General features: G+C 41.9%; 1 protein-coding gene across 2 annotated transcripts in view; it reads left to right on the forward strand.

Moving 5' to 3' along the window:
- Window positions 1–1,822: 1,822 nt before the first annotated feature.
- Window positions 1,823–13,117, forward strand: part of samd4a (sterile alpha motif domain containing 4A) — a 53,483-nt gene continuing 42,188 nt past the window's right edge. For both annotated transcript variants that reach the window (XR_004019696.1, XM_030725887.1), the window contains exons 1-2: window positions 1,823–1,984; window positions 3,020–3,591. Coding sequence is in view for 1 of the 2 variants with exons in the window: in XM_030725887.1 (XP_030581747.1) it covers window positions 3,396–3,591 (196 nt within the window). In the remaining variant the exon portion in view is untranslated. The remainder of the gene's footprint in view (window positions 1,985–3,019; window positions 3,592–13,117) is intronic.

A 13,117-nucleotide genomic window follows, 5' to 3' on the forward strand; every position in this document is an offset into this window, starting at 1 on the left:
TATATATATATATGTATATATATATATATATATGTGTGTATGTGTGTGTGATTGTCAGTTCCATACGAATAATAAAAGAGAGAAAAAAAGAAAGATGAAGTTCTGAGGCGTTTCTCTTCCTTTACATTCTTCTAACCTCTCACATTTTTGTGGTGACTCCTGCAGGTTGTGGGCCCCAGACTGCGAATAAAACTCTACAAATCCTGCTTACACACTGGACCTGCGTAAAATGTCATTTTTATTATGTTATCAGTCACAAAGGTCAGTTTCTGCAAAGAAAGAAAGAACGAAGTACACTCACCTTTACTTCTAATACTTTAGACAAATGTACTCCTGTACTTCTACTTAAGTGGGATTTTGAGTTTTATGTGTAACTGAGTATCTTTACATTATGAGAAAGGTTTTCATATTTTACAGTGTGTTGTTTTGTATAAATAGGTCATGCTAAATTAACAAGCAGCTGTCAAATGTCTATAGTGTAGAAAAGAGAGAATTTCCCTTTGAGATGCAGTGGAGTACACGTACAGCGCAGCACGGAGTATATACTCCGTCATAGATAGTCGAGTAAATGAACCGTGTTGCATTCCAACACTTCACAGAGTCAAACCTATCACCTAAAAATAGTTTCCACGTCTCCCTGACGCACCAGTTAAAACATTCAGCTTCACTCCTGTGTGGATGTGGACCTCATTAGCTGTGGCTTTGGAAACATTTCCTTTTCTTACATTTTCTTGTAGTTTCGTCGCTGGTCGCCCCCCTACACTATGTATCTGTCTCTATTTTGGTGCTTCCTCGCGCTGCCAAGCCCCTGACGTAATGCTCTACTGTTAATGACTAGCATGTGGAATTGGGCAGCGCGAGCCCCCCTTACGTTAAGGCGACCGAAACGAAGCCGGACATCGACTGCACCTACCTTCAAAATAAAAGCGTAATGCTTTAACGGACGTTCACAACAGCGGTACGAAGTAACTAAACACGAACTACGCAAATACTATTCACGAGCACTTTTCAGAGTACTTAAGCTGAGTATTGTATCTCCTGCGTCTTTACACTTGTACATAAACATGTGCTTTCCGGTACATTTACAGGGAAAAAAGATTAGGGGCACTGAAAAGCAATAAATAAACAAATAAAATAAAATAAGAGTGGGATCATGGCCAGAACTATGATTTTATGATGAGATTAAAAACTCAGAATTCTAGGATTTAAAAATAAAATCTGAATTATCAGATTAAAGTCAGAATTTTGAGAAACAAGCCAGATTCCTGAGGAAAAATAAATAAATAAATAAAATTCTTAAAAAAAAAAAAAATCCATCCATCTATCCATCCATTTTCTTCCGCTCATGCGGGGCCGGGTCACGGGGCAGCAGCACAAGCAGAGAAGCCCAGACCTCCGTCTACCCTGCCACCTCCACCAGCTCATCCGGGGAGACCCCAAGGCGTTCCCAGGCCAGCCGAGAGATATATTATCTTCAGCGTGTCCTGGGTCTGCCGCGGGGCCTCCTCTCTGTTGGACATGCCCGGAGCACGTCACCCAAGAGGCGCCCAGGAGGCATCCTAGTCAGATGCCCGAACCACCTCAACTGGCTCCTTTCGATGTGGAGGAGCAGCGACTCTACTTTGAGCCCCTCCCGAATGGCTGCACTCCTCAGCCTATCTAAAAAATCTGAACGTTTTTAGGTTGAAACTGGTGTGGTATTTTAGTTTTCCTTTATAACGTTTTCTTAAAAAACAAAAAACTGGTCAACGCCACTGGTTGACTTTATTTTGAAAACTATTAACGGAAGTTGCTGCCATCCGTACCGCTAATCTGACCGTGGAGTTTTAGAGCAGAGGAGCCCGTCTGCTGGGGGAGAGGCAGAGGAAAAGTTAGTCAAGATGGCAAATCCCACAGACCGGGAGTAAAGGGGCACCGCTCCCCCAAAAAGCCGAGCCTGCCGCCCGTTCTGAAGCAAACCCAACCATGCAAACTGCGCCAGCAGGTAATGACCATTTCTTTCACAATTCAAACCCTCAGATTGAAGTTTTTTGTTTTTTTTTTTAGCTAAACGTTTTTCCCGGTGTTTTGTCAACTCTACTTTAGTCTTTAAATTAAAATGTTAGCAGCTGACTAAGCTAAAGGTTTTTCATCTGAAGTAAAGCCAAGGGGAATTTGGAAACCACAGCCGTCAAATGTTAGTCTCATTGCTAACGCTGTTGGGAAGTGTCAATTTGCTAACGATAACTTGCGTTAAAATCACAGTTGCTCGGCGGTTATCCTATGGAAATGGTCTAGATAGGAATACGGATAAATGTGCAGATTTATTAACTCGTTTTCCGTTTTATAACATTTTACAAACTGCTCGCACTACTACTGTATGCTGACAGACATCCCCGGTGTGCTGATGAAGCCAAGTGACAGTTTTAGACAGCGGTTAAGGCTCAGGAACCTGGAGCCAGCTCCTAGCCTGCGCTACAGTGTTTCTCCGGCTGAAACCTACCCTCACAGCCTGTTCCCGGGCTCAGATACAGCGGTTTCAAAACTAACCTGTCATTAGAATAACGGAGGGAAGTCGGTGCTAACGTCTGTACTGCATTCAGGCGTGCCAGTGGCTGCCGTCGGTAACCCGGCGTCCTTTTTGGAAAATTCCGGGATGTAGCGCCAGTAATGCAGACAGCTGTATTTTTAGGAATGGGTGGATACCAAAAAAACAAAAACGCAAATTATTTATTTTTGTCTGGGCGGTGAATGCCACAAGCCTGTGCGCATAGCGACGGCGAGGAGGCGACCTATAAATGTATGTATGAGTTTTTTCCCCCCCTTACAAACTGCCCCATTGCAGCAGCACCAAAAGTCTGCGAGGCTGAAGCAACAGGGACACCGTCGCCTTTTTAATGATGCTTAGTGCTCTGTAAAAGTCATTGTAGAGGTCTGATAGAAAGAGGGAGACCTACTGAAAAGGAAGCGGAGAGTGGTGTGGGGCTGAAGTATTCTCTTTATTCCCCTCCCTCACTTAACGTCTGACACCCTCTTGCAGGCCTGTGAGGGATTCCCTGAAGAAAAATGCCTGTGAGGCTGAAACTGATGTGACACAGCCTGTGCTGGAAGAAAGCTGACTCATCAAATATCAATCTCTCTGAGAGCGACTCAGCAGCAGCCCATTTCACCTAATGCCCAGCTAGAAGAGCAACTACAACCCCCACCCTTTCACCCTTACCACCAGAGATTATCAGACAGGAGAAGGCTCCAGCAGGAATACCACCAGAGACTGCTGTCCTGACTAATAATAAAGAAGCTTAGAATGGTAACAGAGTGTCTCAGCTGAACACAGACACCAACCACCACGTAACCCTCCGTTCAGTCTTAAAGCAGAGACGCTTCAGTCCGCCAGCTTTCATCCCGCCTCGCAGACCATGATGTTTCGCGATCAGGTGGGCGTGCTGGCCAGCTGGTTCAAGGGGTGGAACGAGTGCGAGCAGACGGTAGCCTTGCTGTCCCTGTTGAAAAGGGTGAGCCGGACTCAGGCCCGCTTCTTGCAGCTCTGCCTGGAGCACTCCCTCGCTGAGTGCACCGAGCTGCAGGTCCTGGAGGGGGAGGCCAACAATCCAGGTAGGACAACCACCTGCTCAGCCATATGCATTTACAGGGACTCTCAAACACTATATTTACTCATTTGTTCTTCACGCTGTACTTTTCTCCTTCATCCACTTCATTTTGTTTTTTTATGAAGGCGATGAACTGATGGTTTGTTGTGAATAAAGTGATATTGTCCCTCTTAGATTTATTCAAACATACTTCTGATTTCTAGGAAATTTCAATAGTTATTACAGAAGAGAGAAGAGCAACGCATCTTTTTCACTTAAAGTGTTGGAATCCATTGTTGCAGCAGTTGGCCTCACAGTCCTTCTGCTTCAAATTGCATATTTAGCTGTTTTCTAATCAGCTGTTTCACTTTTGCCCACTCATTTTAACATTTATTTTTTAAAGTTTTCCCATTGTAGTCCCCGACCTTGTAACAAGCACACGAGAAAAAAATACGTCACACAGGCATTAGAAGAAACTTCCTGTCTGAGGCTTTCCTGTAGATCCATCAGGACTGGGAAATGGCTGAATCATTGAGGGTATGAAGGCGTGAAGTATTGTGCTGCTCTTTAGTCGGTCAGTGGATGAGAATGAGAGTAGGTTGGAGACACATACACATTACCTCAGCTGGCACCATGGCTGATTGGACACACCAGTCAGTCAGTGTGCTAGCCTGTAGTGCCGTGGCAGTCCCCGGGCTGGTACTGTGCCAAGGCAACTGGGGGGGGGTGTTCTGGTTTGGTTTTTGTTGCATCAGACTGCAGTGTGGCCATGGAAACAAAAACCCTGGCAACTGACTGAGCTCATGAAAAATAGAATGAAGCGGTGCTGCTGCAGCGGAGAGGAAGCGTCTCTGTGCACCTATGGCAACAGCTGTATGCGGTAACACTGGGCTGACATAATGGCCCTGCCTGCAGTGGTACTCACACATATTACACAGAGTTTCCATCATCATTAGGGGGTGCACTTAATACAGGTTGGTCTTTGTTATTGTTAAATAAAACTGGAGACATCAAAGTACAGTTTATGAAATTCTCTTGGTCAGCCCCTACCAAAGTCAGGCTTGTTCAGTGTCAGAGATCAAAATAAACTGAAGCTATGGGGAGGCGAAGGAGGAGGGCTCACATTGTCTAATTCATCAGCTGCTCCTCTTTTTTTTTTTCCCTCAAAATGTGTTCCCTCATGTGAGTTAGAGATGCTGTCTTATGGTCTTTGAGGTGATATTTAAGTCAGTTACAATTCTTTCTTGTATTATGTATGGCTCTTCATTCTACAGCTAGCAAGACTCAGATTTTATTTATTTATTTGGGCAAAATATCGCAGGACATTTCATTTTATTCAGTGTCTTAGAATGAGGATACTTGAAGCCCCTAGGATCTGTTATATTTACCAGCCAGCATAGTTTAAGTAAGATCTGTGTCTGAATGTTGGACAGGAGACACCTACAGGAACTACCCCAAATGCAGGTATTTATTAGAGGTGTAACCGTTCTGAAACAGAGATAAAAAGTGCACAATATTATGCAATGTTGTGACACTGTGTATTGTGAGACCTTGGCTTATGCTAATTAGCCATGTGTTTTATTTCCTGGTTAAAACATGTCAGTCTGGTGAAAGCTGACCCAACTAGGAATGATCATACCTGATTTATGTTCCCTTATTTTTTGTTATTCAAGCTCTCTGGGGGGGGGGGTGGGGGAGTGACCCAAAACTGTAGGCCAGAAACACTTTGAAAACACATCAGTCAGATGCTCTGACCCAGTTATCTAGCCATCACAACCCATTCCTCTTGCCTCTAACGCATCAACTTTGAGGACAAAATGTTCACCTGCTCCCCAAAACCCACTAACAGGTACTATCATGAAAACATAATTAATGTTATTCACTTCACCTGACACATCATTTGATGGAAATTAAAATTATTAACCTAGGGAGGGCTGAATTCAAAGACACCCCAAAAATCAAAGTGAAGAAATCATGCGGCAGGCAAATCCATTTTGCTGAAATTTCATTGCAGCAACTCAAAATGGTTTGTATAGTCTCCACGCTTGTATGCATGGCTGACAACATCAGGGCGTCCTCCTAATAAGACAATGAATGGTGTCCTGGGAGTTTTCCTCCCAGATCTGGACCGAGGCATCACTGAGCTCCTGGACAGTCTGAAGTGCAACCTGGTGGGGTTGTCCCAGAGGTGTTCTATTGGATTTAGGTCAGGCGAGCATGGGGGGCAGTCAGTGGTATCAATTCCTTCATCCTCCAGGAACTGCCTCCTCCACTCTTGTTACATGAGGCCGGGCCGGAGGAACCCGGACCTACTGCACCAGCGTAGGGTCTCATAATGGGTCCAAGGATTTCATCCAGATGCCTAATCAGGTAGGCAGGGAGCCATTGCCTAACCTGATGAGGTCCTCCATGGATATGCCTCCCCTGACCATCACTGACCCACCACCAAACCAGTCATGCTGAACGATGTTACAGGCAGCATAATGTTCTCCATGGCATCTCCAGACCCTTTTATGTCACGTCGCATGTGCTCAGGGTGAACCTACTCTCATCTATGAAAAGCACAGGGCACCAGTAGTGGGCCTGCCACCAATTCTGGTGTACTATGGCAAATACCAGCTGGGGCGCCATGGTGCCAGGCAGTGAGCACAGAGAGGATGTTTCTGGGATATTGACCAGATCAATATCCCAGAAGTTTAAAAGACTTTGGTGCTATGCTGAGATTCCTTAGTATAGCACACTAGGGAATCTTAAAATAGCTAAGACAAATTTTTTTGAGCAGTGTATATTTTTTTAAATTGATATATTTATGTTTTCTTGACAAAAAAAAATTCTATATGGGGGTGCCTGGGTGGCTTAGTGGTGAAGCCAGCGACCACATACATGTGCTGCGTTGCGGTGCGAGTGGCGCGGGTTCGAGTCCTGGCCCGTTGCCAATCTGCCCGCGTGTCTTCCCTTGTATCTTTCCCCCATTTCCTGTCTCTCTCCACTGCCCACAAAAGCCGCTGTGGCCAAAAATGCAAAAAAAAAAAAAAAAAAAAAGAATTCTATATGGTATTATTTTAGGATCTGAGGTGTTTTCTCCTTCAGACTCAGGCGCACATCCCACCCTCTGTACTGTTCACAGATGTTGTGGCTGATGTGATTTCTTGATTTTAATTTGTTGGGTGAAAAATACTGTAAATGTATGTAGTATGAAAGATTTCACCAAACGTACTGACATGTTAGACAGGTCAGTAAGAATTGTTTAGGCTTTGTGACTCAAAACAGACTGCCCGTTTATCTCTGTGTCATCAGGTCAGGAATTTCCAAAGTGAGGTAACTGTGGTTTTGCTACATTAACATAAGCACAAGCACTTAAATAGTAACTCAAGGAAAGTTATCTATAATTTTCTTAATGCTTTTGACCTGATCAATTTGGGTAAGATTGTAATCATAAGCACAGAACATGTCAGAACAGCTGGAGTTCATTTGGATTTCTGTTGGCGCTTGTATAACTTTCTTTTTTTGTTTCTTTTTGGTGAACATTAAAGGTCATGATGCATTTATAAAGAAAACATTAAAAAATGTATAGTAGAATGGTTTGGAAAATAGGTCATTTGAAATTTCTTTCTTGACAAAGTCCTCAGTCTGAATCAGAGCACTCTGAGTTATTGGAAGTTATAAATTTGATATGTCAGCTCTGTGTGTTCTGTGCATCCACCTCTGGTTCACTGGTGTCATTGTAAAGTTTTTAATAAGCTTCTGCCTTTGGCAGCATGAATGAGGCCACACCCTTCAGTTTTCTCCCACCTGGATCAGCTTGTGGTCATATCAGGTCTGCTGATTCAGCTCTGTAAGATGAAATCAGCGGCCCATTTCAGCGCTGTGGATGTACCATAAGAGCACATGCAGCCGAAAAGAGGGAGACTGGGAAGGTTGTCTGGTTACGTGATCCCTCTGGTATGTTGTGGTAGCTTGTTTGAGTGCTTATGTGCTAGGGTAAGGCTGATAGATCAGTTAGCTGTTTTTTCTGAGCTGGTATGGTCAATTTATTGGCTTTTGATTTTTTCCCAGTTTTAAAAGTTGTTTTCAGTGACTTTAAAAGCTGCTCTCCTGAATGAGTTTCAGCTCATAGTTACATTCTTTTTTTCTTCATGAATTTAACTAAAACACTGAGTAAAGTTTTAAAATTCAAACCATTTTACACACATGCGCACGCACACACACACACACACACACACACACACACACACACACACACACACACAGTGTAGACAGAAAAAGCAAATTCAATAATCCTAAACAAAGTCAAAACTTTTTTAGTTTAGAATCCAAATCACACATCATCTCCACATATTTAAAGAACTTCAGGCAGAGCACAAGCCCCCCCCCAAATACACATTGTTTGTTTACTAACTAGTTGTGAATCAGGGCACTGGGATGTGATGCTGATACAGAAGTGAGGCCTGCAGCTCCTTAAAGGGTTAACATACAGCTGGAAGTCTTGGGCTGCGTGGAAAAGCGCAACTATTTGGAAAGCGCTGTACAAATGAATGGAATCCTCAGTGACCTACTTCTCCAAGCTGCTCAGAGGCAGCCTTGTTTCGGGACCCAACAAGTGATGCGGCTTTATACGCGACTTGAGATGCAGTCCCAGTTGGTGGGATCAGTGAGAGACACGCAGAGTTGCATCACATGGGATTTATGATTTAGCTTTTCATGTTATGTTGTTGGATTATCGTGAATTCATCAACCTCTGGTTTTGGTTACTTTATAGAGTGTATGGGTTTCTTAGCCTCAGCCTGCCTTCTTCAATAACCCAGCACAGATGTGTAAATACAGACCTGCATTCCCTGAGTGTTCAAATCAGACCTAACCAAAAGTCAACAAGTGAGATGCCATCTCAAGTCATTCCTACAACTTCACCTCACAACTTCGGCTGCCTTTTGGTGCAGAAATCATAGTGAAATTTCAAATACGAGTTTTCCTGTTTTGTTTTTGTTTGTTTTTTTTTTCTTTTCTTTAATGGGACTAATAAGCAGCCTGCTGCTATGAAAGAATGTAGCTTCCTGTTTTTCCTGCCCTCCTAAAGAGAACAAAACTTCTTTTGAGACAACCTCAAGAGGGACAATATTGGATTAAGTTGAGAGGACTTGAATAGTGTGCAGAGCGCTATTTGAAGGACGACACATCCACACACACAGGGTGTAGGGGTCATGTAAGAGGACAGGACAGTGGGGCTGATGTTCTGAATGACTAGCTTCATTTTCATGTGGTGTATTGCTGGCCTGGCCTGCATGGCTGTTTGAGCTGGAAGGAGGCCGGCAGGGAAATGTACAAGCAGCAGCTGTGTTGGAGGAGTGGACAGAAGTAGAACTGTGGGTTTGGGATGAGTTGCAGCAGCCAGCAGTTAGTAACACTGTATTTATATGCAGTTCCTTTGGTTTGGAGTCTATCTTTGTTTTTTGTTTTGTTTTGTTTTGTTTTTTTAGTGCTTTTTGCTGTGGTTGTTTTCTTACTGTGTAAATTTAACATGATTTGAAGTGTGTGCAGAACAGCACAGATTGTAGGAACCACAATTATGTGACGCACAGAGTAGCTATTTGAGTGTAATGAAAATTAACAGAATTATTTATAATTTGCAAGAGTAATATCAGTGATGTAATACCTGCTGTATGGCTGACTTTGCTTTAAAAAAAAAAAACAAAAAAAAACACCAGTGACTTTCAAGCCTGTGTTAAAGATGAAATCTTTATTTAAGGAATCTCAGCCTATTGTACATGTTAAAGTGACACACACACACACCTCTCTTGATGTCAGGTATCTGCCAGTACAGAACGCTGATATGACACCAGTGTTAAGTTAATAAGCTAAATTCATTTTTGAGGAAGAGAGATTGATTCATTCTTCTGTGTGGAAGGCAACATCAGGCTTAATGGAATAAAGTCTCTCCAATCAAACATAAGTGAAAGTGAACGAGAGAGAAGCTGAAGCCTTGATGCTTTTCACTCCTTTCAGCTTACTTGACCACAGTTTGCCTCAGGTGAAAAAAAACAAAAAACTTTTGAATACATGAAAGGAAATCTGTTGGTGTAGTGGACATTCATTAACCCCAAACTGCTGTTAGCTTCCCTGTGCTGCTGCAGAAAAACATAGAACTGAATTGAATAGATCAGTCCATAAACTGGCATGTTCCCACCAATATCTGATCGAGCTTTTTGAATCAAGATCGAACAGATGTCTGATCCAAATACCCGATCTGTGCTGTAGAAATTAGAGGTAAATCTGTAGTTTAGCAGAAATCTGACAAATGTTAACATTGTGGCAGGCTAAAAAAAATCAGTTTGTCTGCATACAGACAGCTTTCATTTTAGCTTGTCCTTATTTCAGTTGAGTTCTCGCTGTGTAAAAGAAGCCAGCAGCGGATGCAGAGTTTGGAGATCAAAATGTAGGGGGATTAATTGCAATAAGAATTAAAGATGTTTAATAATTTCCCTCAGTTTTCTATTAATTTCTAAATTTTAATGTAGCATTCCCTGAGGCACAGAGAGCTGGTGAATCCAGTCAAGCTTGAAATCAGGGATGTGAAAGTCTGGAGATTTGGTTAGGCGACCATGCCCCTGTGTCACAGCTTAAGGTTCACCTGTATTAGATTTGGAGAGATTAAAATATCAATAAATGCTCAGTATTGTAGTATGGATATAAATTGAAACTTCTGTTAAAGAGAAGGTGAAAAAAATAGCCAAATAAAAGAAATGCACATGTTTGATGTTTGTCAGGCTGTTGAAGTATGATTTATGAATGACAGCAGTGCAAGCAGAAAATGAAGAGAGATGAGTTTCTGACAGCTTTTTGGTAATTTGACAGGATTAGCCAAAGCAAATAGAAAAGCACCTTTGTGAACACCTCTGAGTCTTAGATCAGCAGAATGTCAGAATTATACAAGGGATGAGGGGGTTTAATGTCAGTGAAGAATTTGAATTCAAAAAGCTCTTTGAATCTAGGTCAAAATATGGCTTCCAGCACAGAAGCTGCCGGCACTATAGCCCTGTATCTATTATTGTAGAGGGAGAGAGAGAAAGTCCTCTGTAGGTCTGTATGAGTGACATGGGGGGGAAAGTCTGCTTTTTTAATGGCTAGTATTACTCAGTGAATTCTTGTTGCATTCTCTGCCTAAACTGGGTCTGATGAAAACCTGGACTGGAAATCAGCATTCCTGACTGAGGCGGTAAACAGTTCCGGTGTTGGGGATACTGTCTAGGAATGCGGGCACGTTGGAGCACACTTGAGTCAGGAGCTCAGAGTGAGGTGAACAGGGGCTTTTCCAGTGTGTGGGGGGGAGAAAGTGGAAAAAGAAAAGTGATTCCACTCTCACTAGAGTTAAGGTCTCCTGAGTGCACCACGGTGTGGAAAGGAGGTGGAGAAGGAGGAGAAGGGATGGGTGGGGCAAAGAAAAGAAAAGATGAAGACTCAGGGAATACTAGTGCCATTTACAGCTGACACCCTTTTTTTTTTTTTTTTTCCTGATCTGGCTTTCCAGAGGGTTTTTTTAAATATTAACTTGTGCAGATCGTATGGTTTCCAACCTCACTTGAAAGTAACAACTGTCCCTGAACACAATTTTGAAGACTAAGATTTTTTTGCTCTAAGCTTTTTTGTGAATGAGACTTCCAGGATTTGGATAATTGACAAGACCTTAACAAAATACACTGAGTCTGATGTAGCTGGCCTGCTCTGCCACATAATGATCTATAAATACTGTCCCTCATAGAGATAACACTTAAAAGTGGAAACTTTCAGATCATATTTTTCACAAAGTCATTCAAGCTCCGTTTGTCAACAGCCTTTTGTGCCTTTTTGAACGTCTAGACATTTTGCCAGGGAGAGGGGAGAGAGAAAAATCTTGTCTCTGGTTTGGGAGCCAAACTATTTCAACGCACCCACGCATGAGCAAACAGTTTATTTCTGGAAGTTGACGGCGTGTTCTGTGAACTCGTACTGAACCATAGGAATGGGGACGACTTACCAAATGACCAGAGGGGAGAATAAAACTATGCTTTTGCTAATGCCTTTCCTTTTTGCTTGATTACAGGTGTGACTCTTATTTTTTTACAGTTAGTATATTTTAGTTTACTTTTTAGTGTATGTCTGAAAATAAGGGGATGAACTGAGAATCTGGGATTTGTGACTGCACACTCTACTGTCTGGTTAGGTTAGTTACTAGAAGCCTCAGACATGTCAGGCTCTTGATATTATCTATGAGAGGCAGATGAGGTGTCAGTGATAGCAGGGATTATGCAATCAAGGACTTTATAAATCCTCAAGCTTTAGTTTCTCTATGCTTCCTTCTAACTTTGTTCCCAGCTTTGCTTTCTCTAACATGTTGGATAATTGTGCTGTGTGTGTAGCTGTGTACGTCCAGCCCCAAACTAATGCACATGCTCTGATTGAATGTGATTGAGTAGCCAGTCTGTTAGTGCTGAGTGTTCCCTACTGAATGCATTTTCTGCTGTTGGATTAGATAGTATACACAATAAATACTTTTACATATACATCGATCTAAAGACGAGTATTCAAACATTTGTAAATGATAAAGTTTAAACAGGCTTTGATAAAGACTGATAAATGCAACACTGACAAAATTAGCATATTCATAAGTCAGAGATAATTTTGCTGTGCTGTGATTTTCACAAGTACAATGATCACTAAAAGCAACTGACTGTTTCTCCTGAGTGCTTATTCACTGAACTGTATGAGTAGTGTGTGTCACTGTCCAAGCAGGGATTTTGCTTTGGACCAAAATGTCTGATATATTTTTTTTTTTTTTCTTAACTACAAAAAAATAACAAGTAAACGGAGTCGAGAAGTGAGCAAATCACTTCATAAAGGCTCTGAGTAGCTAACAATGAGGTAAACTGAAACATAACTGCTGTGTGTGGGTTAGAGGGATGGCAGGCGTGTATTTAAAAAAATAATATCTGAGTCCTTAGATTAAAAACTGAAATGGTACATAACAGACAAATGTCCAAATTGTTGAATATTCTGGTACAGCGTTTTGTACCATTTCGTAGGATTTTATTTATTTTTGATAATACTTAAAGTATTTGCTTTCAGAAGTCTGTTCATTTAAATTTAATGAAAATATACATGGGTTACCCTAACGCCAGAGTAAAAATGACTTGGTATAAGTTATGCATTACCAGCTGAACCTCCCCCTTTAGAAATGTGGGTAACCAGTGTGTGCTATTAGAGTCATAGTAAAACAGAAGGTACACCCTCTTTCAATTCTAAGGTTTTATATATCACCAAAAACATTATCCAGTTCTTGTCAGTGTCAGTATTTATTTAACAAAGTGCTTAAGCAGTGTGTAAAAGTACTGAGTACACCCCATGATTGAGTGGCTGGTAAAACCTCCTTTAGTAGCAATACCTTCAAGTAAACATTTCTTAAGTTTTTTTTTTTTTGTTTTGTTTTGTTTTTTGTGTGTGTGTCCCATCACAGCATTTCACTCAGATTGAGGTCTGGACTTTGGTACCATTGCAACACTTTGACTAATAACAAGTGAGTC

The sequence above is a fragment of the Archocentrus centrarchus genome, chromosome 3 (assembly GCF_007364275.1).
Source record: "Archocentrus centrarchus isolate MPI-CPG fArcCen1 chromosome 3, fArcCen1, whole genome shotgun sequence".
Taxonomy (NCBI): domain Eukaryota; kingdom Metazoa; phylum Chordata; class Actinopteri; order Cichliformes; family Cichlidae; genus Archocentrus; species Archocentrus centrarchus.